This window comes from Schistocerca nitens, chromosome 6, assembly GCF_023898315.1.
Source record: "Schistocerca nitens isolate TAMUIC-IGC-003100 chromosome 6, iqSchNite1.1, whole genome shotgun sequence".
In the NCBI taxonomy this organism is placed as follows: Eukaryota; Metazoa; Arthropoda; class Insecta; order Orthoptera; family Acrididae; genus Schistocerca; species Schistocerca nitens.
This window is the reverse complement of record NC_064619.1, coordinates 404,647,903-404,675,191: the sequence shown is the minus strand read 5'-3', so window position 1 is coordinate 404,675,191 and position 27,289 is coordinate 404,647,903. Positions and strand designations below refer to the sequence as shown.

At 41.8% G+C, this 27,289-nt stretch overlaps 1 protein-coding gene across 1 annotated transcript in view; it reads left to right on the top strand.

The window, feature by feature from the left end:
- LOC126263654 (unconventional myosin-Ie-like) overlaps nucleotides 1–27,289 on the top strand; it is a 390,931-nt gene that overhangs the window by 281,378 nt on the left and 82,264 nt on the right. The window contains exons 11-13 of the mRNA XM_049960758.1: nucleotides 1,506–1,676; nucleotides 22,186–22,352; nucleotides 22,585–22,722. Coding sequence (XP_049816715.1) covers nucleotides 1,506–1,676; nucleotides 22,186–22,352; nucleotides 22,585–22,722 — 476 coding nt within the window. The remainder of the gene's footprint in view (nucleotides 1–1,505; nucleotides 1,677–22,185; nucleotides 22,353–22,584; nucleotides 22,723–27,289) is intronic.

Sequence of the window (27,289 nt, the reverse complement as noted above, 5' to 3'; positions counted from 1 at the left end):
TGTTAATAGCAATTGTTTTATTTAAAAAGATTTAAGTGTTTTCTCATAAGAATTTTGGAGGCATTACTTCCCAGAATGCCCCTGCAGATCCTACGTGATAGTCTGTTGCATTTCTCTAGTGCCATTTCTCTTTTGTATCAGAAGATCTCTTTTGTATCAGGTTATACATGTGGTTATACATGTGAAATCAGATACTGAATGGATATTTTGCTTCAGTATCATTATGTTTTGTAGCTATTTTGCCTTAGGGAAAAATCAGTGCTTTGGTTGTAGAATGGACTGATTGTTTAGCACATTCTACCAGTGATAAGCAATCATTTCTATTTTGATTTGAAACTGAGATAATGAATGATGTAACTCACACACAATTAGTAGTTTTACAATGTTATAAAAGCATGGTGGTAAATGGGAGAATAGCATACTCTGCATGTACGTGCAGATGATTCGTGGACATTAGTGGATCAAAATCTGTGCTACATGGTACCCCAAGCACTGCATTAAAATCTTTCTTTCACTGCACAATGGATACACCCACCAAACCACAAGAAATATGTGATCTAACATCAGCAAGGGTCTAGGGAAAGCACCAAGCCCACCTTGGTGCTACCAAATTGGGATAAAGATTATGTAAAGTGAAAGGGAACTGGGGACTGACTAATTGTTCTTAAATCTCATTAAATTCATCGGTGATACCAGTTGCTGGGTATTGTCAAGCACTTCATGCTTCAACCATAACACCTTACAATGTACGTAGTTTATCAAGAAATAATTCAATACTAAGTTGTTAAGTCATAAATTATTTGCAGGATGTAAGACCAACAGTGCAAGAGTAATGTTCATGATACAGATATCAAAAGTGAATTTTTGAATTAATCAGAGGAGGAAAAAACACCACACACGCACACACACACACACACACACACACACACACACACACACACACACACACACACAGAGAGAGAGAGAGAGAGAGAGAGAGAGAGAGAGAGAGAATATATCATCTCTCTTCAGAGTTGAGGCAGAGAATGATGATGAACAAAGATGCCTCTACACCTCTGTTCCAAAATGCATCAGTGTCCAAAGGGAGTGGAGAACATTTTTTGCATTGGGGCATGGTGCCATTGTCATGTGTAAATCTGATAAAACATATGGAAACAATACATTAAGAAACAATAGAAGCTTTCTTTGCGGACAAGCATTAATTTTATACCTGAGTTTTGAGAAAAAGAATTCACTTCATAACAGGTAGTGATAAGCTATCAGCCATCTTCTTTGTAGTTAATACTGTATTTTATGTTTGTGTGATACTGTAATTGAATAATGCCTTACTCTTACTGAAACTGAAGTGCTTATTGTATGAACCATTCTAAATTAATGATGTCTGTTCTGTTTAACTTGTTTATTGTTTTATTCTCATTCATATTTGCTTTGTTTCTGATGCTCACTTTGCAGTTTGTTTGGAACTTTCATTACTTACCTGATCACATTTAAAAAATTTGTTACAGGAGGAGTACATGTCTGAGAACATACAGTGGACGCCCATAGACTACTTTAATAACAAAGTAGTGTGTGATTTAATAGAAAGTAAACGGCCACCTGGACTATTTTCTGTTATGGATGATGTGTGTGCAACAATGCATGCTGTATCAGAAGGTGTGGACCAAGATTTGCAAAAGGTAAGCAAGTTTGTCTCCAACATTTGTGTATGTAATTAATGGTATTTAAATGCAAAATGGAGCAGACAGCAAGATGACATTTAAAAAATTCTCTAAATTATGAGCCTGGGACATACCAGAAATTTGAAAAAAGCATTGGATGATAAAATCCATGATATTAGCAACTTGCCCCCCTGCGGGTTCGGGAGTAAGAATAGGCCCGCGGTATTCCTGCCTGTCGTAAGAGGCGACTAAAAGGAGTCTCAAATGTTTCGGCCTTATGTGATGGTCCCCTCTCGGGTTTGACCTCTATCTTTCTAAATTATTCCGAAGAGCGAGCCAATTGGGGAAGGGCGCCTTACATGGTGCACTGTATCCGTCGTGCATTGAGACCTTTAGCCGGCTTTTTCGTCGTTGCAGTGGTGTCCCGCTCGTTTTCCATCTCTTGGGCGAGGATACGTCCCTGGGTACGATTACCACGCTGCACTCTGCAGTGTTGCTTTTAACTGCGACGACGACCTTGGACATTTTTGCACCTAAGATCCAGCACGGTAGCCAGTCCGTTGTGGTGGGGCCGCCATGTACCCTCTTGGTTGTAGCCCCCTGACAACACAGGGATCACTCTACTGATGCCTGCGCCGTTAACTCCCCACGTATGCCAAGGAGTAGATGCCCATCTCCCTGGGGCATCAGGACTCCCGGCAATGGACATCCTGCCAGGTGGCTATTGCTGCGGCTGGGTGGCGCCCGTGGGGAGGGCCCTTGGTCGGAGTAGGTGGCATCAGGGCGGATGACCCACAATGAAGCGTGGTACATCATCTCTCGCTGGCGGCCAGCCGCCAGCAGTCTCTAAACGTTCTCGGGCTCAATTTAACGCTCAGAAGTACGATCCGAAAACGTTCCCCTCCCTGGCCACACCGTGGGAGGAACGTAAATCTCAGGATGGCAGTAGCAGTTATTCGCCCCGATTCTTAGTTTGAACGAGAGCTGATGGAGAGTCTTTTCTCTCCACAAAGCCTCAGTTCTTTGTCGAGCATTTAGAGGACAAGTTTGGGGAGGTGAAGGGCTTGTCCAAAATGCGCTCTGGATCGGTCCTGATACAAACGGCATCCTCTGCCCAGTCACGACGGTTACTTGCTTGTGACAAGTTGGGGGATGTTGCTGTTACGATCACACCGCATAAGAGTTTAAATATGGTCCAGGGAGTTATTTACCATAAGGACCTTCTTTTGCAGTCTGATGACGAGCTGCGCGCCAACTTAGAGCGCAGAGGTGTACATTTCGTCCGGCGCGTTCATCGGGGTCCGAAGGAAAATCAGATAGCTACCGGTGCCTTCATCTTGGCCTTCGAGGGTGATACGTTACCGGAAAAGGTCAAGGTGATGGTCTACCAATGTGACATCAGGCCCTATATTCCTCCCCCGATGCGGTGCTTCAAGTGCTGGAAGTTCGGCCATATGTCTTCCCGCTGCACTTCCGACCTCACATGTCGAGATTGCGGACGCCCGTCTCATCCCAATACTCCATGTGCCCCGCCTCCCATCTGTGTCAACTGCGGGGAGCACCATTCACCTTGCTCGCCAGACTGCAGAATCTTCCAGAAAGAACGCAAAATCATGGAATATAAGACCCTGGACCGACTGACTTATACTGAGGCCAAAAGGAAATACGACCCATTACATCCCGTGAGAATGACATCTTCCTATGCCGCTGCTACAACACCTGTGCTCGGCCCATCAGTTTCGTGACTTCCGGCCGGATCGCTGAGTGGTACAACTCCTCCTGCCCCCTTGCCAGTGGGGGGCTCTACCCACCGGGTTGCTCCTGTGCCACCTACCTCAGGAGCAACACCATCCCCCCCATCAGGGACGTCCGTCCCTGCTTCTAAGCCGGAGAAGTGTCCAACTTCTTCGGCTTCTCACGCTCGCAAGGGGTCCCTTGGGTCCCTCCCTTCCCAGGTTTCCACCAGTGGGAAGGCTGACGACCGACAGTGGCGTGAGTGCCCGCAATCAGCTGGTCGAAGGGCTTCACGATCCTCCTCAGTCCCGGAGACTGAATCGGTGAAGCCCTCCCAGCCAGTTAAACCCAAGGAGCAGCGTGAGAAATCCAAGAAGAGGAGCTCTAAGCCCAAGGAATTCGCGGTGGCAGCCACCCCACCGCAACCTTCCAGCTCTGTGTCTGAGGACGAGGTGGAGATTCTGGCGTCCGCTGAGGACCTCGATCTCGCCGGTCCCTCAGACGCCATGGATAGCACTAGCACAGGTGCTCAATCGGAGGCAGCAGGTGACCCAGCGGCGTAATCTGCCTTCCCAGTCCCGGCACGCCTTTCTCCGCCATGGACAATACCATCCTCCAGTGGAACTGCCACGGTTTCTTCCACCATCTAGCTGAGCTCCGCCAACTTATCAGCCTTCACCCTTTCTTCTGCACTGCTCTTCAGGAAACTTGGTTTCCAGCAATGCGAACCCCCGCCCTCCGTGGCTATCGGGGTTATTATAAGAACCGAGCACCTTATGAAAGGGTGTCTGGTGGCGTCTGCCTATATGTCCTTCACACTCTGCACAGCGAGTCTGTCCCTCTCCAAACACCTTTAGAGGCTGTCGCTGTTCGGGTGTGGACCCAACAGGCTGTTACCGTCTGCAGTCTTTACCTTCCACCGGATGGTGATGTCTCGCAGCATGTCCTGGCTGCACTGGTAGCCCAATTGCCGCCACCTTTCTTGCTATTGGGCGACTTCAACGCCCATAACCCTCTGTGGGGTGGGTCAGTGGCGACAGGTCGAGGCGCCATCGTTGAGCATTTATTGTCGCAGCTCGATCTCTCGCTGTTAAATGATGGTGCCTTCACACACTTCAGTGTGGCTCATGGCACGTACTCCGCCATTGACCTTTCAATCTGTAGCCATAGCCTCTTACCGTCTGTCCAATGGAGTGTGCATGACGACCTGTGTGGTAGTGACCACTTTCCGATCTTTCTGTCACTACCACAGCGTCACTCTTCTGGGCGCCCTAGTAGATGGGCTATGAATAAGGCTGACTGGGACTTGTTCTCCTCCACTGCCGCTATTGAGCCTCTCTCTACTGATGACATTGATGCGGTGGTTCAATCGGTCACCACCGGCATCGTTACTGCCGCCGAATCTGCCATTCCCCGTTCTTCTGGGTCCCCTCGGTGGAGGGCTGTGCCTTGGTGGTCGCCTGAGATCGCTGAAGCGATTAAAGATCGCCGGCGGGCGCTCCAGCGTCACAAGCGACATCCCTCCGTAGACCACCTTATCGCCTTCAAACAGCTGCGTGCGCGGGCCCGCCTCCTTATTCGCCAAGGCAAGAAGGAGTGCTGGGAGCAGTATGTGTCCACCATTGGCCTCCATGTCACTCCATCGCAGGTCTGGGCCACGATTCGACGCGTCTACGGCTATCGGACCCCTGTCAGCGTCCCTGCGCTCTCACTGAATGGAGCAGTTTGTACTGACTCTGACGTCATTGCAAACCGCTTAGCAGAGCATTTTGCTATGAGTTCCACTTCTGCGAATTACCCCCAGGCCTTCCGCTCCATTAAAGAGCGGGTGGAACGTCGGAGCCTTTCTTTTCGCAACCACACTTCTGAATCCTACAATGCTCCATTCAGTGAGTGGGAATTTCACACTGCCCTTGCCGCTTGCCCTGATACTGCACCCGGGCCTGATCGCATCCACTGTCAGATGCTGCAACACCTTTCGGTGGACTGCAAGCGATGCCTTCTCGACCTTTACAACCGTCTCTGGGTCGAGGGTGAGTTTCCGTCGCAATGGCGGGAAAGCATTGTCATCCCCGTTTTGAAACCGGGCAAGAGCCCTTTGGAGGTGGACAGCTACCGCCCCATTAGCCTCACCAACGTTCTTTGCAAGCTTCTCGAACGGATGGTGAGCCGGCGCTTGAATTGGGTACTGGAGTCTCGGGGCCTTCTGGGTCCGTCTCAGGGTGGGTTCCGTAAAGGCCGCTCTGCCGCCGACAATCTGGTGAGCCTGGAGTCGGCCATCCGTACTGCATTTGCCCGCCGTCAGCACCTGGTCGCTGTCCTTTTCGACATGCAGAAGGCGTACGATACGACATGGCGTCATCACATCATTTCTATGCTTCATGGATGGGATCTTCGGGGCCCTCTGCCGATCTTTATCCGCAATTTCCTGCCATATCGTACCTTCCGCGTGCAAGTCGCAGCCTCATATAGTTCCTCCCACGTCCAGGAGAACGGCGTGCTGCGGGGTTTTGTTTTAAGTGTCTGCCTGTTTTTAATAGCCATTAACGGGCTCGCTGCGGCCGTGGGAAGTTCTGTCTCCGCTTCCCTGTATGCTGACGACTTCTGCCTTTACTACAGCTCTATTGGCATTGCAGCTGCTGAACGTCAGCTACAGGGCGCAATCCGCAAGGCGCAGTCTTGGGCTGTAGCTCATGGGTTCCAGTTTTTGGCAGCCAAGACCTGCGCAATGCATTTCTGCCGGCGACGTACTGTCCACCCGGAGCCGCAGCTTTCTCTTAACGGCGAACTTCTTTCAGTGGTGGAATCACACAGGTTTTTGGGGGTGGTTTTCGATGCCCGGTTGACTTGGCTGCCTCATATCCGGCAGCTCAAACAGGCGTGTTGGCGGCATCTCAATGCTCTGCGATGTTTGAGCCACACCCGCTGGGGCGCCGACCGCTCTACCCTGTTCCGGCTCTACCGGGTGTTAATCCAGTCTTGTCTGGATTATGGGAGCCTGGCTTATGGCTCAGCTTCCCCATCTGCGTTGCGGGTGCTGGACCCAATCCTCCACAGCGGGATACGCCTTGCCACTGGTGCTTTCCGCACCAGCCTGGTGGACAGCATACTAGTGGAGGCAGGTGTCCCTCCACTGCGGTTACGACGCCAACAATTACTGGCTGCTTATGCTGCCCATGTTTTTAGCTTGCCCGGGCATCCAAATTACCGTGTCCTGTTCCCACAGTCAGTCGTCCATCTGCCAGACCGTCGGCCCCGGTCGGGTTGTCCGATCGCTGTACGCGTCAAGGAGCTTCTCTCCGGGCTTTTCCCTGTTCCGCCTCCTTTCCGGGCACCTCTGCGTACACCCCCGTGGTGTGTTCCTCGCCCTTGCCTTCGGCTCGACTTGGCACAGGGCTTGAAGGACTCAGTCCCTCCAGAGGCCTTCCGCCGCCACTTTTATTCCATCCTGGGCACGTATCAGGGCTCTGGAATTGTTTACACTGACGGTTCGATGGTTGCTGGTCATGTCGGGTATGCGCTAACTCTAGGGGACCATTCCGAACAACGTTCCTTGCCGGATGGCTGCAGCGTTTACACTGCTGAGCTGGTTGCCATCTCTCGTGCCCTAGAGTATATCCGCTCCTGCTCAGGTGAGTCCTTCGTTATCTGTAGCGATTCCCTGAGCAGTTTACGAGCTCTCGACCAGTGTTTCCCTCGTTCTCGTCTGGTGATGGCTATCTATGAGTCCCTGCATACTCTTGCACGTTGCGGCCGCTCTGTGGTCTTCGTGTGGACCCCAGGCCATGTTGGGATACCCGGAAATGAGAATGTTGACCGCCTGGCGAAATAGGCCACTAGTAAATCATCTCTGGAGACTGGCCTCCCGGAGACTGATTTGCGGGCAGTCTTACGCCGCGAAGTTCTTTCGATTTGGGACGCTGAATGGCGCAATCTGCCCACACCCAACAAACTCCGTCCAATCAAGGCGACGACGACTGTGTGGCGGTCGTCCCTGCGGGTCTCCCGCAAGGAGTCTGTTGTCCTCTGCCGGCTGCGCATTGGGCACACTCGGCTTACGCACGGCCACTTATTGTGCCATGAGGACGCACCTCTATGTCGCTGCGGCTCCGTTTTATCTGTGGTCCATATTTTATTGGAGTGTCCGCTTTTAGCTGTGCTCAGGCAGTCGTTCGCACTGCCTGACACGCTCCATGCCCTTTTAACAGATGACTCTGCTGCGGCTGACTTAGTTTTACGTTTTATTCGGGCAGGGGGTTTTTATCATTTAATCTAAGTGTTTCTGTTTTATCTTATTGTTTTGTGTGGATTCTGGCTTTTGGCCTCCGGTTTTAGACTGATTTTTTAATGTGTTTTAAGTGGTTGGCTTTTCCTTTTTTATTTCTATGGTCGGCCAACCACCGTCACACTCTGTGATTTTAGTTCGTTTAGTCTGGTCTTTGTCTCAGTTTCTCTTGTTCTGTGTCGTCTGTGCTCTATTCTGTTAATCGTTTTTATTCTCCGTGGGTGTTCTTCGTACTTGGAAAAAGGGACCGATGACCCTAGCAGTCTGGTCCCTTTAATCCCACAAACCAACCAACCTATTAGCAACTTGAGTCATATACGTAGACAACCAAACGTGATGACCTCCTCCTTAATAGCATGTTGGTCCACCTTTGGAATGCACTACAGCAGCATTTTTGCGTGGCAGTCATTCAACAAGGCTTTGGTAGATTTCCAGAGGTATGTGGCCCAGATATATATATGCAGAGCTCATGCATTTCCTATAAATTAGGGGCTGCTCATGTGTGGATAAGGGGCTGGTGCCTGACCCATCTGTGTCCTGTCAGGTTCAGTTTAGGCAAATTTACTGGACAAAGCATCAGTGTAAGTTCACTGTTGTGCTCCTCAAACCACTATAGCACAATTCTGACCTCGTAGCACCGACAGTTATCCTGCTGGAAGAAGTCACTGCCATTGGGAAAGACATCAGGTACTGAAGGATACAGGTGGTCTGCAATAGTTTTCATGGGGTCTACAGCTGTCATGGTGCCTTCAATTACTTCCACAGGCCCATGGTAATGCAGGTGACTGTTCCCCACAGCTTAATATGGCATCTACTGGCCTGAGTCTACTATGGCACATGTTTAAAGCAGCCATTGGCCTGGATGACATGACCATTGACTTGGTGTAAGAAGAAATGTGATTTATCCAACCAATTTCCATTTATCCATGGTCCAATCCTTAATGATCCCTTGCCCACTGCATCGTAATTGGTGATTTCATGAGAACACCTATGGGTATTCTGCAGCCTCATGTTCAACAACGTGCATTGAGTGTGATGCTCTGAAACATGTATGCCTGCACCAGCATTGCATTCTGTCATCAGAACTGGCACATATTGATGCCTATCCTGCTTTACAGAATGGAGAACCCTCTGACATTCACATTTTGTGATGAGATGTGGATATACAACACCTTGAAATCTGGATGTGGTTCCACCATCCTTCAACCACAACCAACCAGCTTGGCCATTTCCGGGAGGCTTGTTTCCAGGCAATGGTCCATATCAATGTGCCCTTTGTCAAAGTCACTTTTTCCAGTCAGTTTCCCCATTTGTCACCTGTATCATTACTACAATGATTCTCCGTTCATTCGTGCTCAGCTTATGTACTTCCCTTACTACACCATGCCTACAATGTGTGGTGGCACATATGCTTATTCAAGGTAGCAACACATGCCAATTCCTTTCTACTGTGCCGATGAAAGATGGTCGCATAGAAACCTTGATTTGTGGTGGTGGTGGTGGTGGTGGTGGTAGTAGTAGTAGTAGTAGTAGTAGTAGTAGTAGTAGAGTGGAGACCGCATATGGTGTGCACATTTTTTATCAATGCACAAATATGAAATGCAAATATTAGCACAGTACAGCCACAAGGCGTGATGGAGGGTGAGTGTTTCATTGGTGAGAAGGGACCATTTACACTTTGACGTTGTGACTTGGGGGTATCGTGGACACCAAAGAAAAAGGCGTCAGGATGGCAATGGCTGTAGTTTCTTAAGAAAAACAAAACAAGATTGTATAAAATTACTTAATTAATTATAAATATTTCTTTAATTTGGGATACTAATGATCTGTCAGTCAACGAATCTGATTATTAAGAGCTTAAATGTAAATGTTTAATGGGTGGGTTGAAAATGTTATGGGAACTGTTAAACGCATAAGGATTCTGAAAAGAAGTGGTTCTGTGATTTCGTAGCTAGTGGGTAGCAAACATAATCTTCCATTATAATAGCACGTTCCTGCAAATGATGAAGAAGTGCGATATAATTACAAGTGGCATTGCATAGCAGGACTACAACTTCAAGGAGCACCGTGAGTCCATAAAGAAAAGATTTGAAGGTAATTACGAACATATGACTGACAGATCACATTCAAGGAAATGGTACCATGGTTAAACAGTAACATTCCAAACACCACCAGTCAGCATTCAGTTTAAAGGCACTGGTCATAATGTTTCGGCTAATCAGGGCATGTTGCATGCCATATGTAAAACCTGGTTTTGATCCACAACGAGATTTTGATGTCACCCACAACTGAGTGACACAGCTTCCTATTTATCACCTTTCCCTTTTATATGCAGTGAATCCGGGGTCACTTTCGTCTCTCACTTCTGTCACTTCTGCCAGTTTTCTTCCATTTTCCCAGTCAAAGACTGTCAAACACAGAGAGAGAGAGAGAGAGAGAGAGAGAGAGAGAGAGGCGGGGGGCGGGGGGGGGGAGCATATATTGCAGTTGATATGGTCAGAAATATATGTGCACCTAAGCAATTAATCTCTCTCCCTCTGTGATCTGTAAGGCATTCGTCAAAAGTAGAAAACACACACACACACACACACACACACACACACACGTGACTGCAGTCTCAGGCAACATTGTTACATTCCATCCTGGATTTTCCATTGTTTGAATATTACAGCTTGATAGTTACAAGAAATCAACAAATTTCGAGAATAAGCAGACAATAGCTGGCTGGCAAATAAAGTGGGTTAGCTGAGCCAATGAAACACAGAATCAAACCTTTCAGCTGAGCTTACTGCTGTCTGAGGTTTCTATTGTTACTAGGCCTGCTCCCCTACAGCTGACCATTATTTGTTCCACTGCTGCTGTTGTTGGTTCTACTTGGGTGGTGGGGGAAGTTGTTTGTGGGACAGCGGTGTTCATTGCTGTAAGTGGTGCTTGTGGCACTGAATGGTGCTGTTGCTGGTGGCCATAGTGTAACTGTATCTTCCACCTGGTGTCCATCCTCTGCATTTCCACACCAGGGAATGATGTAGGTGGTCTGCAGCCATGGGATGTTGCTACTGGGGATATAGTAGGTGCAATGAGGTCCATGGCTGTATTCTGAGGATTATCTTGTTGTGGCTTGTCTGGTTCAGTATATTCTGATGAATAGATTTTTGCTGCCTTTGTTGAGATCTCCCTGCCAATTTCTGTCAGTTTCTGTTGAGGCAATCCAAACTCCTCTGCCTTTCCTGTAGGTGAAAAATACAGATCGTCACGTGTTTGATTTTTTTTGTAGGACTCCACAAAATACTTTGTGTGAATTGGGGTCCATTATGTATCACATTTATATGTTAAATCACTGATGAATATTGCTTGAATTATGATGTAGGTGATAGTAGGAAACATTCTGACACTGTATGGAAAATTGGAGAATGTATGTTTCAGTGCCAGTCACATGATATTCATGAATGGCCCAGCAAAATTTTGTGGATGTACTCATAGAGCTGGCTGATATTTTTCACATATGGACCAAGTATGGATGAGTTCTTTGGTTGCATTTGTAATTTTCAGCCGTTAAACTCATTGGAATGCTACCTGTTTCATTTGGGTCTTAATCAGGTGGTTTATGTGTAACAAACTTGGACCATAATGTAAAATGTTGAGAATAATAACTCAACATTTCTGCAGGCTGGTATTAAGTCTCAGCACTACGTCGACTAGAAAGAGCTTGTTCCACTGTAAAATTTTTATCAGTGGCGTCTTTGGAGCAGGGTCGGCCCTCCTGGGACGCAGTCTTAGGCTGCCTTTTGTAGATTGTGGGTCTGTAGTGTTGTGCAACTGTACATGGTATTACTGAAAAATCACACCTGTGCTCCTAGAGCTTGGTATAAAAATCCTCATTTTTATCGCATGCTAGCTTGATACCCTGTAGAAAGCCTGAAGAGTGCATCAACATCGATTTGTACTATTTACTGAGGACATAACTCCATCCGAACAGGCCTTGGAAGGCCCAACGGTACCGTCCAGGAAGACATGCAAGTTTGCTTTATGATTTAATGATGATTGCATCCTCATGGCTAAAGTATTCTGGAAGCGCAATAGTTCCCCATTCAGATCTCCTGGCATGGACTGCTCAAGAGGATGAAGTCAACAGAAAAACAGATCTGACATTTTGTGGAGCAGAGTATGGAATGTTAGATCCCTTAGTTGGCTAGGGAAGTTACAGAATTTAAAAAGAAAAATTAATAATTTGAGCTTAAGTGAAGTGGGAATTAGTAGTGTTGGGACAGGCACAACCAGATTTATGGTCAGGTAAGAATGGTTATCAGTACAAAAAGAAACGGGTAAGAAGGGAGGATTAGATAATTAATAAGAAAATGACAGTGCAGGTGAGCTACTGTTTACAGCCTAGTGAGCTCATTATTATAGCTAAGATAGACATTTAGCCGAGAAATACCACAGTGGTAAAAGTTTGTGTGCCTACTAGGTCTCAGTTGACGAGGAAATGGAAAGGAAGTGTGATGAGATACAAGATATTACTCAGATTTTTGAGGCAGACAAAATTTAGGTGCAGTGAGTGACTGGAAAATGAACTGAAGGGAAAAAAATAGGAGAACATAGGCTGGAGGAAAGGAATGAAAGGAGATGCCATTTAGTAGAATGTTGCACAAAACACAATAAATCATTGCAGACACGTTTTTTAAGGATGTATACATGAAGAGGCCTGGAGACACTAGAAAATTTCAGGTAGATCGTATAATTGTAAGACAGATACTTAGGCAACATAGAGATTTACATATAGCTGGAATATAGTAATAAAACATGTAATTAGTTTTAAATACCTGGGTGAATGGGTTATAGCCAATGGATTAAATAAGCATGACTTGAAGCAAAAGCCATAAAATTTGAAATAGCTTTCTAAACCACTCGAAACATTAAAAAAATATGTCCAAACTTTTTATGGAATAATTTGTCTGAGTTCGAAATAAAATAGATTAGAGAAACATTTGATGCATCTTTCAGTGATGCTCAAAATCATGCACAGCAAACAAGGCGCTGATGAGAATTTGGAGTTCAATATTTAATTTAGATTCCAAGAACTTAAAGAGTGTATCTGAAATACATGAATGTATTCGCAGTTGCGAATATGGATTATCATCTGTGTAATGGAATGACGACAATGAAAATTTGTGGCAGACTGGGATTTGAGTGCAGATTTCCCACTTATCGTGAGTGCTTGCCTTACCATTTGGCTACCTGAGCATGACTCACTATCCATGACAGCTGTAGTCACTGCAGTACCTGTTCCTTTGGACATGCACGTATGTCTGAAGGAACTTTACGCCATAATTCGGAATAAAACAGACACTGCAATATTCAAACAATCGAAAATCCAGGATGATATCATACTTATCGCTGACATTGGGCAAGCGGCTTTCAAGTGAAATGTCTCCCCTGTACGGGAATATACATAATGGATGTATGAGTATAGGATGTTGACACATGGTTGATGACATATGGAAGTTTGGAGCCATCCGTGAGTCGTGAATCAAAGGAAGCCATTTTGACAGTTAAATATGACACTAATGTAACTTTTTGTGTGCATAATTTCTAAATAGATTTTTTAATTACCCTGATTTTCTTCGAGCAACTAGTTTTTTTTTCCTTCAAAACTACACCTCACACTGGTATATATGATACCCAGTTTGTTTATTTGCCACTCCGTGTTTGCCTATGAAAATTTGGACAAAAATATCCCTCATACTGACAGTTAAATTTTTCTTAATTACACTACTGGCCATTAAAATTGCTACACCAAGAAGAAATGCAGATGATAAATGGGTATTCATTGGACAAAGATATTATACTAGAACTGACATGTGATTACATTTTCACGCAATTTGGGTGCATAGCTTCTGAGAAGTCAGAACCCAGAACAACCACCTCTGGCTGTAATAACAGCCTTGATACACCTGGGCATTGAGTCAAACAGAGCTTGGATGGTGTGTACAGGTACAGCTGCCCATGCAGCTTCAACACGATACCACAGTTCATCAAGAGTAGTGACTGGCGTATTGTGATGAGCCAGTTGCTCGGCCACCATTGACCAGACATTTTCAATTGGTGAGAGATCTGGAGAATGTGCTGGCGAGGGCAGCAGTCGAACATTTTCTGTATTCAGACAGGCCCGTACAGGACCTGCAACATGCGGTCGTGCATTATCCTGCTGAAATGTAGGGTTTCGCAGGGATTGAATGAAGGGTAGAGCCATGGGTCGTAACACATCTGAAATGTAATGTCCACTGTTCAAAGTGCCGTCAATGCGAACAAGAGGTGACCGAGACATGTAACCAATGGCACCCCATACCATCACACCAGGTGATATGCCAGTTTGGCGATGATGAATACATGCTTCCAATATGCATTCACAGCGATGTCGCCAAACACGGATGCGACCATCATGATGCTGTAAACAGAACCTAGATTCATCCGAAAAAATGACGTTTTGCCATTCGTGCACCCAGTTCGTCATTGAGTACACCATCGCAAGTGCTCCTGTCTGTGATGCAGCATCAAGGGTAACCGCAGCCATGGTCTCCGAGCTGATAGTCCATGCTGCTGCAAACGTTGTCGAACTGTTCGTGCAGATGGTTGTTGTCTTGCAAACGCCCCCATCTGTTGACTCAGGGATCGAGACGTGGCTGCACGATCCGTTACAGCTATGCGGATAAGATGCCTGTCATCTCGACTGCTAGTGATACGAGGCCGTTTGGATCCAGCACAGCGTTCCGTATTATCCTCCTGAACCCACCGATTCCATATTACGCTAACAGTCATTGGATCTCAACTAACACGAGTAGCAATGTCGCGATACGATAAACCGCAATAGCGATAGGCTACAATCTGACCTTTATCAAAGTCAGAAACGTAATGGTACGCATTTCTCCTCCTTACACAAGGCATCACAACAACATTTCACCAGGCAACACCGGTCAGCTGCTGTTTGTGTATGAGAAATTGGTTGGAAACTTTCCTCATGTCAGCACGTTGTAGGTGTCGCCACCGGCGCCAATCTTGTATGAATGCTCTGAAAAGCTAATAATTTGCATATCACAGCATCTTCTTTCTGTCGGTTAAAATTCGCGTCTGTAGCACATCATCTTCGTTGTGTAGCAATTTTAATGGCCAGTAGTGTACCTTGATTACTTTCACCCTTTTTTGCATAACTGGGCTTCACACTGGCCAGTTTTATATCCCATTTGTCCATATCCTATACTTTGTTTGGCTATGAAAGTTCATACAAAAACTCATTGTATAATTTATAGGGGGACATGGTTTCGTTACTCTCAAACATTGTCCAAAAATTCTTTTCCATAAATATCAAATAGTCTTTGTTACATATCTCATATTGCAAATGTATGTTAAGTATGTATCAGAGTTGTGTTATCCTCTCTGAGAGACATTTACTAACGAAAGAAGAATGAAAAGGCAAACAATACATTGGGTTCAAATTTTTTAAGAAAATAGGATCTACATAAAAAAGGAAAATAAAAAAATTTACTAAATATTGTTGACAGACAGTTTGATTTTATGGAACTTATAACAAATGAATGACTTGAAATGGACAAAACACATATTCAACATCTTGACTTGAAACCAGAAACAAGACTACTCTGTTACGTGAATAGCAGAGGAGATATAGGAGGACTAGTCATTCAATCACAAGGCATACAAAATTGGATCATCTGAAGAACAGCTGTTGTAACGTTTGGGACTTTGTGATATAAGACATTGTCAACTCATGCCTGATTGTTGAATAAACGTTGTCCTGGACTAAGAGAAATGAGGAGAAACATTTGTCTTAAATGAAAAACAATAAGATGAATGACTGTCATCTTGGGGCTGAGTTTATGACAAATTCAAGATGACTGTCTAATGAAGTAGATTGATAATAATAATAATAATAATAATAATAATAATAATAATAATAATAATAATAGTAATAATATACACATTTTATAAAAACGGATATATTTGTGTGGGGTGTAGGTAGGTACGTGCTTTTTACCACATCTCCTCCAAAACCAATGGAACAATTTCAACCGGACTTGGCCGAAACCAATGGAACAATTTCAACCAGACTCGGTACACGTATCCTTTACCATCAGGCGACAGTCTCTGTGAGGGGAGGGGGTTAAAAATACCTACCTAACATAGTTCAAGAGATATGAAGTTACAAACTACCATATCATGCTTGGTGTTTAAACGTATTACTTCTGTGCTATTGACCACATTTCATTAAATTTCACAGACAGTATCCACATATGCCACCAAGTGCACCTACAAAACAATATCCTGTTACCAAATGTAGCTCAGGAGGTATGATGTCATAAACACTGAGATGCATGAAAAACTGCCGCATCATGCATAAAGCTTTAATACATTATTTATTTACAACTAAGCCACTCATACAGTTGAATCAACTAAAGGAAATCCCTGGTACCTACCAGTGCTGTTGGCAACTTTCAACTGCCAAGCACAAATGGCTGCAGACAGAAACAGTTGTGATCTGTATAGTTATGAAAAGGCATTGCCGTAGCTACGTTTACAAAATCGTATTGTAGACATGTAAAGCAGCTGCACTGAGTGTACAGAAACTGTGTGGAATTGTTTTTTAGTTTGGATATTGTACTTACACATTTGAACATTGTGCATATTTCTTTGTATGACTATTTCATGATTTCGAGGGTGTTTTCATGAACAGGTGGAAATGAAATTTTTAATACTTGACTGCAAACACAGTTTATGTTTTGTTTTGGTTTCTAATAGAAAATTGGCAAAATGAATTCCCAGGCAGTGCTAGGTTTGTCAGCTAGTAGTAATAAGAAATATAACAGGTACATAAAATGGTGGAAAAGTATTCTATATGTCTTCACAAATCAACCTCTCAAAGAAAGTAAATGATTCACTGTAACAGTTTTGGGACTAATCAGAAGATCAGACTCAATTTTAAAAAGCATTCAATACTTTTTATGTCATCACTCAAAAGAGGAGGAAAGTCCACAGCAAAACATTTTCGCATACCCTCTTGACATCATGCAAAATACAGTCAACCGAAATGTGGCATGATGATAAGCATACACCTGAAGTATTACTCACTAGCTGGTCCTCCTGTTGGAGAAGTGATCCACACTTTGGAAATTTGTTGAAAACCTTTTGTTTCTAAGTGATCAGTAATATGTACTAAATCAGCAAAAATAATTGGTTTTTGAAAATAGAATGTAATTGGATAGATAAAAAAATCTACTCACCAAGTGGGAGCAGGAGGACACACGTATAAAAAGTATTAAAGTTTGCAAGCTTTTGAAGCCAGTGAGTCCCTCTGGCGGAAGGGTTGAAAGGGAAGGAAGAGGAGTAACGGGAAAGGACTGGTGAGGTTTATGAAAAGGGGTAGAGATTGGAGAAGTTGTCCAGGACCCCAGATCAGTGGACCAGATGAGTAGGACAGACTAGTTGGTGGGGACTGCACTGGATGAGATTTGCAAACCTGAGAGCTTAAAGGTGGTAGACATGATAATACACGAGATGGGGATTACTGCCAAAACATTGTGCATGAGGTAATAAGAGTGGAAAGTTAAGTGCTTTGTGTGTGATGGAGGTAGGTGGGTGCCACAAAAAATAGACAGGTCAGAAAATGAAAGATGCAGAAAACTAAAAGGGAGTGAAGAAATAAATAGCTGCTGTGAAGAAATGCTGAGACCAAAGAAATCAACATAAATTAAGACCAGGTGAGTGACAAGAACCCAGGACATGTTGTATCACCAGGTCCTACCTGGCGGGGAGGGGGATTAAACAAAGGCTGGAAAATGTTCCTGGAAGCCCCATTCCAGCCTTCCAATACATCTCACAGCTGCTTTTATCAGCGTCAGGTAATGAATGATGGATAAGACCTTGAATCGAAGAAAGTGTCTGGATAAAACACAATACACTAATGGCACTGCCGCAGTGGTAACACCGAAGTTAAGTGCTGTTGAGCTTGGCTGGCACTTAGGTGGGTAACTGTGTGGTCTGTCAACCACTATTTGGAAGCCGGGAGCACACAGCCCTTGTGAAGCAAATTGAGGAGCTACTCGATTGAGAAGTAGTGGCTCCAGTTATGAAAACTGACAATGGCCGTGAGAGTGGTATGCTGACCACACACTCCTACATATCCCCATCCAGTGAAGCCTATAGCCGGCCGGGGTGGCCAAGCGGTTAAAGGCACTACAGTCTGAAACCGCACGACTGCTACGGTTGCAGGTTCGAATCCTGCCTCGGGCATGGATGTGTGTGATGTCCTTAGGTTAGTTAGGTTTAAGTAGTTCTCACTTCTAGGGGACTGATGACCTTAGAAGTTAAGTCCCATACTGCTCAGAGCCATTTGAACCATTTTTTGAAGCCTATAGGCTGAGGATGACACGGCAGTCGGTCAGTATCGTTGGGTCCTTCAGGACCTGTTTGGACGGAGGAGAGTTACCTTCTCTATACAGATAGTTAAGGCAATTCTGTAACAACTGTCTTAAAATGAGATGAATCCGATCAAAAACGGCAGTTTTTTTTAAAATTTCATCCATTTATTGTTGTAATATCGGAATGAAAGTTCAGTATGTTAATTTTATGACCTTGATAATTCATTCATGTATTATGTTATTTTTAGTTTAGAACTGCAGTTATTATTTTAAGTGAATTGTTGATCGGTTTCACCTCCTCAGTTGGGGCGAATCTGATCACCATTGTATATTGTTTGCAGGAACAAAATCAGACTTCCAATGGGGTGAATCCGATCGCTGTTTTGATTTTTAAAAATATATTGCTGTATTTGCAACAAAATTTTACAACTACTAAACAGATTTTTGCTATAAAAACACTTGCATTCAGGAAATTTGACTAACAAATATTAATTTTTGGTTATTGTATGTCATAATCAATGTGAAAAGTATTTACTCAATGTCGTAATCATCTATTCCTTCAAAATTAAATTTACCTCACCTTCTATGTTCTGTAACATTTTTAATAATTAGGGCTCTTTCTATCTCATTTGCATCATCAATTTCTGGAAAGACAAAATAAACATTACCATCAAGAACATTCTTTCTCAGAAATATCATTTCATAGGTGTTGTTAGAGATGCTTTCAATTTTACCAATAAAAAACCTGAAATTTTTTTTCCTAGGAAATTTTACTATGGTGAAATCATTTTCTTAAATTCATGCCAATCTTTATCCTTCTTCTTGTCCATTTCTTCATTTTCATTTGACTCATGCTGTTCTAGATCACTGTTAGATGTTTCTGTATAGGGACTCCCTGCTTGTAGCCCCGTCACTATCATTTTCATTGAAGTCGCTGATAACAATTCCTTTTCCTGGAGTTAATGCTAAATGCTTTGCTTGGCACAGTTTTGCTTTTGTTTTCATTAGAACGAACCTGTTTCAATTGCATTTCGAAGGCTGCTGCCCAAGAAACTTCTGATGAGCTGGTGCCATGTACATTGTTATCAGTTGCTCCTGGAATCTGTGAAATGACTTTTTCAGAACAGAAAGGAAAGATATCTGCTTTTCTGAACCCAGATATTACATTTGATTTGGGCGTGATAGCTATATTTTCAAAGGTTTCTTCAACAACCAAGGAAATTTGGGTACCACTCTATCCTTCTTTTGTCAACCAAGCAAGTTTGAAAGGTCTAAAAGAGCCCACATTAAGTGGCTGACACAAATGAGTAGAATTAGGTGGTAGAAGCACAAATATAATGTCCTGCTCCTGGCACAGTTTAATCATGTTACATGACAGATGACTCTAGAAATTGTAACCTATAATCACTTTAGGACCCTCTAATTGCAGGGGCATAAGGCAAGACAATTTCAGCAAACCATGATTCAAACATTGTTAGGTCAAACCAACCACTTCAATTCCTATTATAACCTGCACCACTTACGCCCCCTTCAGTCCAAGTATCGTAGAGGTGTTTTGCCCTATAAACTATGTACGGTGGGAGGACTGACATGTCGGCAGCTGCTGCTATTGTCACACTGATACTGGACTTTGAACTATCCACTATCCTTTAAGGATATCTTGTGCCTCGCTTCACTATTACTTTCACTTATCCAGGAACATCACAAAAGGTTGTCTTGTCATAGTTTATAATGTTGGAGGGAGGGACACCACTGCTTCCTTTACCCCCTTCACATTTTCACTTACTCTTAACTGTTAGTTCTTTATTTCTTTTCAGAAAAGATTTTACTCACTCATGCCCAGGTCGATTGTCAAGAAATCTTTTTTTCAGTCCTCTCTGCTTGATTGAGATACACCTGTATGATATACCTAGCACGATTATTCCTCAGAGGAAACCCCAATTTCGCGCAACACAATAATCCTTCAACCAGGCTTTTTCCTCACTGTTGGTTAACACTGGTTGTCCACCTATTTTGTATTTGTACCTTTCCTTGAGTTTGTCATTTAATGTGGTATATGGAACTGCTTATTGCTCTGAAGCTTTCCAAATGCTTAATTTTCATGATTTGACAGCTTTCACCAAATTTAGAATAAATTCTGGTTTGTAATTAAGATTTCCATGTTGGTCCCAGAACCTTTTGATATACTCACATGATTGAATTCACCCTACAAAAATGCAGTTTTGTAATTAGGCCTGCACAGTGACCTAAGCGGTATTAGCAATGAACGAAAAACAAAACTGTATCACTTAAGAAGTTCATATGCCAGCAATAAAATTGCAATTTACCAGTTACACTGAAGTAACAGGCGCCAGCAGAAAGTTTTGCACTCTTGTGTTGGCTACACAAGTGTAGCACAAGAATCACACGCCTACTGACAATGCGATTTGCTGGTTGCGCGCACTCCGATACACCTTTGTTGTTTATAGATTAGTTAAGAGTTCACGACAATGTTCAGCTGCATTGTAATTGTCAAAATACTATGCTCAGTTATCGAAATGTGGAAAAACTGGTAAATGACTGGATTGACATCACCTGATCGGATTCACCTCATTTTACGGTACATGGCAGATGTCATCTTTTCCAGGTTTCAGGAGAAGTATGGAAAGTGTATCTTCCCATGAATCCAGGTATTTATTGCCACTCTTGTAGTATTTTGAAAATCGTGTAGGAGGATTACTTTGTTGTCCCAATGAAATTTGCAACATGTCGTAATGAATTCTGTCATGACCAGGTGCTCTGTCACAAGTTACAGATAACGTAAATCCAGCTATCACATGAAGGAGGTAAATGCCATTAGTGGAACTGGAATTCCAGCCATGCCTCTTTGCAAGCAGATGGTTGAATCCTGGCTGGTATTGCAGTAATCTAGCTGCTTTCTGAGCTGTATCTTATCAGTTCATCTTCAGACTTCCATACTGCATTACAACAGTAACTGGTAGTGCCCCATGTTGTTCAGGAATCATCCCTATGTCATGCTGTACTTACATCAACTTTCTGGTAGATTTTGTTGTGTTTAGCAACTAACTTGATTCTATATAATAATTCAGAGGAGTTTTGATCATACTACCTGAAAGGTTGTGAGACGTTTAAGCCTTAAAATGCCATACAGCTTTCTAGTACAGGGATAATTAGTTACACTATGTCGTGCATACACTGATATAAAATCTGCATTTAAGTCAGTGAACATGTGGAGTGACAAATAAAATACATGTGACTGAATAATGTCATCTCATAATGTGTTGTAAGACATTCTTTGTCAATCTGGAATTATAACTGATGTTGCTGAGGGTTCACAAACTGCATGTGTTCCCTATCTGCACATCATAAAGAGTACTGAAACATTGTTTCGTGCGCAATTAAGACATAGAAATCTCTTCACTGTGTTTCTCAGGAAAATATAAAAATATTAACATCCACCCAGATTTCTCAAAAATTTAATTTGATCAAATATTGATACCAACCAGTTTGGTCACAATACTTAAGTTTACTAATGAATTTCCCATGTCATGAACCAATACTGTCAGACAGTTGAAATGACTGATGAAAGCAACTTAGACCTCATTGATTTTTTTAACATAGTTACAGTTTTTGGTAGAAATTTGTTTGGTAATTAATAACAGCAGGAAGAACGATGTAGGATTTTATCCTCTTTGTGATTAATAGCAAAACAGTATAGTTAATAGAACTAATTTTCCCTGTTATTGAACTGAACTGAAGGGTGAATATCTTTTGGAGAATATGTAACTGTGATAATCAAAAAGTATATAGGTGTAGTTTAAACAATAATATATTATTGATTTTTTGAAAAACTTTTGAAGTGTAGATGGTGAACTTAGGCACTTTATAGAAAGGTTTTAACGAGAAAGGAGAAGATTAAGTAATATTACATAACTAAACTATTTTAAACAATGCAAGCTGCAGCAGACCATGTGTATTTATTGCTGTAGAGATGTAGGTTCATTCAATATGTCCTGAGATATTAATTCCTCTATTGCCTTTATATTTTACCAAATTTGAGTCATCTGTTTTATTTTTTTAGAAATTAACAAATGCATCTGCAGGACACCAACACTACCAGTCCTGCAAAGAAGGTTTCATTATTCATCACTATGCTGGAATTGTTAGCTACAGCATTGAAGGCTTTTGTGATCGCAATAGAGATGTCCTATTTCCTGACTTAATCGAGCTGATGCAGTCAAGTAAAAAGTAAGTAGTGAGTTGTGTAGAATTTGATTTTTACAGATTTTAGTATCTGATGCTTAGAAGAAATTAGTATGTATATGACAAGACAAGATTAATTTTGATGCTGCATAATTTCCTATCATTAATAAGCAGCATAAATCTCTGATAAACTTGATGTTTTATTTTGTGAATAAATTACAATAGGTATCAAGCTGGCAGCTATTTTAGAGTAAATAATTTGTAATTTAATTTGCAGTGAATTTTTGCGTAGCTTGTTTCCCGACCAGATAAGTACTAGTGCTAAGTCCCGACCAACAACAGCTGGGAGCAAGATTAGAGCACAAGCAAATGCATTGGTTGATGAACTGAAAAAATGCACACCACATTATATCAGGTGAGTTACAGAATTCTGTCTCATGTTTTTGCAAGTGAGCTAAAATGAAGAACTGCTGATTCTTTTATCACAGTTCATATTGTCTGATATATTCTGGGGCTCACATTGAAATGGTTTGTTAATGTCCCATTTATTGTAAAAATGTCTTAGTAATTATTAACAATTCAAAAGTACTTTTACATGATTATGTGGAGCAGACCTAAGAGTTACGTTACACTGTTAGAAGTAAACAGAACTTTGAAAATCACGTAATAGCTAATGATGACTCTCATGTATATTACGTGCTCATGTGAAACATTATACAATGAATATTAATGTTACCAATTGCAAACAAGAACTGGTCTAGAAAAGGTGGAATGAAATTGAAGGGGTCAGTGGAAATAAATGCTAACCCACAAACATAATTTTGAGCTGTTTAGTGTTATATGTTTGATTAAATTTATTAATTGTTAATTAAAATGTTAATAATTGTGACTTTTCCTTCCACTATTTATTTAGCTGTGAATATGTGATATGCATTACAAATCTTGGACAATCACATAGATTTTTTTTATTTGTAACATAATTCCTACTTTTGTTGGTTAGCACTGTCTTCTCAACAAGGATCTGTAAAACTTTTGAGACCAAATATGTAACTGTAGCGCAAATGCTGAGTCACCAATCTGCTGAGACCAGACTGTGTGTGTGTGTGTGTGTGTGTGTGTGTGTGTGTGTGTGTGTGTGTTTTGGCTAATACCGATGAAGGCCTTTTTGGCCAAAAGTTTACTTGCTGACACTCTTTTTGTTGTGCCTATCTGTGACTCGGCATCTGTGCTATATGGTGAGCAGCAGCTTTCCTTTTCGTAATATGTCGTTATTCCACCCTGATTTTCCATTGTTTAATTTGTAATTTAATTTGCAATGAATTTTTACGTAGCTTGTTGCCTGACCAAGTAAGTACTATTGCAAGTATCTTGTAGTTTTTATGTTGTGCACCAATGTTGTCCAAAAATAGGATCAACTTCTTCCTCTTTATCTTCATATTACGGACATACTTCAGTAAACAGCTGTCTATCTCATAGCTGTCTCTAGCAGCAACACTCGCTTCCTACATGAACATAAAACTGACACCTGTGGTACATTCTGAGTGCTCAAATTATATATGTCCAAATCTTGCACATATAAAAAGCAGGACCACAATGAAGTTTTGGTGTGGGTAGCCTTTGCTGCAGAACAGATTTTCTGGGTTTCCTTTTGCTTTGGCACTGAATTCTTGAAGTTTCTTCCTCAAAGCTTCAGATCTTCTCAGATGCAACTCTTGCAGTACTCATCAGATTGGTGAGTATAATGTGAAGTTCATCACAAGTCTTGCAAGTGTGTGACTTTGATAGTTGAAATTCGATATTATACAACTGACATAGTATCTGCCTGTATTCGCTTCGCTAACAGATTGAATGTACCTTTCTTCAGTAATTTCCAAGCTAATCACAAAACAATGCTGATATATTCAAGTCACCATTAAAATATGCTTTACTTGGGTTTTTATTTGGCTACAATGTGTCTGTTATGTAGGCAAGCTTCTGATATAGTCGTGGAAAGTCTGGATTCAGACTTCAGGAACCCAGATTGGATGATTTTCATGCTTTCCTCTTAGATAATTTTGGAGTGTACATTCTGATATAACATCTTTCTAATAGGTTCTGTTTTGTTGAAGACCATGCACCACCAGAAAAGACTTTCTGCTCACACTCTGCAATTATTCATATGTATTGATGATAAAATTATAGGACTTCCACTCATGGGAAGATTGTGATGAGGTTCGGCCATACCACAGGATATGATTTTGCAAGACCAAATAAAAAGGAATTGTGTTGGTCAGTCAGTCAGTTTCCAGTAGTAATAAAAAATATCATTCTTGACATTTCATAGTTTTTCTTAATTCTTCTGAAGACACCTACACAGTTGACCAATAGTTTGTTCAGAAACTACTTCCCATTTATAATGTACATAAAGCCTGCCTTTTTGGCAGTACTTCGTTTCTGGTTTATTGTGGTCTATTTGGCATAAGATGTGGTGACCTGCTGTTTACATCTTTTCTGTCAGTGGCTGTAGACCATGATTGTTTCTCAAAATACACACATACATGAACGTTTGTAGAGAACTACATCAGGAAAAAAATATGGTAACACACAGTGTTTAACATTAGCACTAAAACAATGTTAATCCTCAAACACATATATAATAAGTTTTTCTCCTGCTAGAAAGTGAAAGAAAAAAGTTACAACTTTACAATAACACTCTGATATTTTTTACATTAAGTTTATACCCTCAAAATGTTAATAAATTCCCCAAGGTCGTGAGAAATTCTATCAGTAGAAATGTAACTGGATGTTATCAACTTGTAATGCAGCTGAAACCATAACAGACTAATTTTGTAGGACTTTCTTCCGCTGACTACTTCAGTTATCTCAGTACAGTTAATTAATGTATAGACAAAATTTTAAAGAAAGACCACTGCAATAACTGATATTTGAAAGTAGCATTATCATTACATTTCTTTCTTGCTTCTGTTTTGTTCTCAGGAAATGTCACCATATGAACTACAAATAATAGTTAACAGAACTCTCTCTCTCTCTCTCTCTCTCTCTCTCTCTCTCTCTCTCTCTCTCCCTCTCCCTCTCTCCCTCCCTCTCTCCCCCCCTCCCCCTCCCTCCCTCTCTCCCTCTCTCTCTCTCTCATCGTTGCTGTCTCTAATAGGGTGACACTCAGCCCTCGGCATTCATAACTGTTACTAGAAAAATGGTGGTGTCAGGTTCAGTAGATGCTGCAATGGAATATCTCACACCAGTCATTACGGTATCTTCAGTAATATGAATGTGACGCTCACTACACCAGTAGAAGTAATGTCCACCATAAGATCTTTAAATACAAAAATTACAGTGGTTGTTATAAAAAAAAATCAACGAAGTCACTTAAAGAGTGTGCATCTGAGTTTAACAAAATATTGAGTTATCTGTGTAACTAGTCATTTACCAGTGAATCATCTTCTGAGTGGTTGAAATTTGCCTTTGGTTAAGAAAGGCAATAAATAAATACAGTCAAATTTATGTCCAATTTCACTTTTGCCAACATTCTTGAAAATTTTAGAAAAGATAAAAACAATCAACTTCTTAACCATCTGACAACAAATACTATATTGTCAAAGTCACAGTTAATGTTTCTAAAGGGTTCTGGTATTGGGAAAGCTAGCTGCACAAAGAACAGTAATGTACTTCATTCAGTAGACAATAAATTACAGGTGACTGGTATATTTTATGATCTGTCAAAAGCATTTGACTGTGTAGATCACAACATTCTTTTCAAGTAAATAAGAATATCATAGTGTTGCAAGAAATGCTGCAAAATGGTTAAAATACTATATCTCTTGACAGGAAATGAAGGATGTTATTAGGAAAGAAACAATATTAAGCTATCAGGTATCATCCAACTGGGAAATAAGTGCCTATGGTGTCTCACAAGGTTCCATCTTTGGGGCCTTACTTTTTCTTGTGTACATTGATGACTTTTCACCTGTAACATTACCAGATGTCAAGATTGTTTTATTTGCAGATGATACAAACATTGAAATAATGGCAAATCAAGTATAGTCCAAAAAAGATTGGCTAATGAATTTATGGACACTAATAAATAGTTTTTAGCTAATTATTTGCCAGTAAACTCAGAATAAATGTACTACATGCAGTTTAGAACTTGTGAGAGTTTTCCTGCCAGAATACGTCTAAAATATGATGACAAACAGATAGAAGCAGTTAAGTGATAAATTCTCAGGATTACAGCTCGAAATTCAACTGAGAGGTTCATACCACAGTACTTCTGAAGTGCCCAAACAAATCTTTATACACAATGCAAATGTTGTTAGACATAGGTGATATAAAAATAACAATACTATGAAAAGGAAAGTTGCCACTCACCATATAGTGGAGATGCTGAGTCGCAGATAGGCACAATGAAAAGAGAGTCACAAATAAGCTTTCAGCCAGTAAGGCCTTCTTCAAAAGTAGATGGGGCTGTTGTTCGCAGTGTGACTTTCAGTTGCCAGAGACTGCAATCATGTGTATATGGTGAGTGACGACTTTACTTTTCATAATATTGTTATTCCAACTGGAATTTTCCATTGTTCCATATAAAAATATAGAAGCTAGCATTCATTACATAATGTCATATAAGATTTTTTGTGGTAACTCATCAAGCCAAGCGAAACTTTTCTGGTTCAATTAACATGTGATGAAAATTGTACAATGAGCGACCAAAAAGTAACGGAAATTTTTTAATTTCAAGGACTCGTACATCTGATTTTAATTTTTTTTTTCGTCTTGTTGGTACACACATTCCTGATTTATGTTTGCATTTTCAGCTGATTTGAATATTTAGTTTATTGTTGACATTCGGAAAGGTTATATGTGCTTTTGAATCCTTGGAAAATTTTTACTTATGAAAAAAATGGATCAAAGAATTGTCATTAAATTCTGCTTGAAAAATGGAATAAAGTGCAGCACCACATTTGAAATGTTGACTGTGGCTTTTGGCA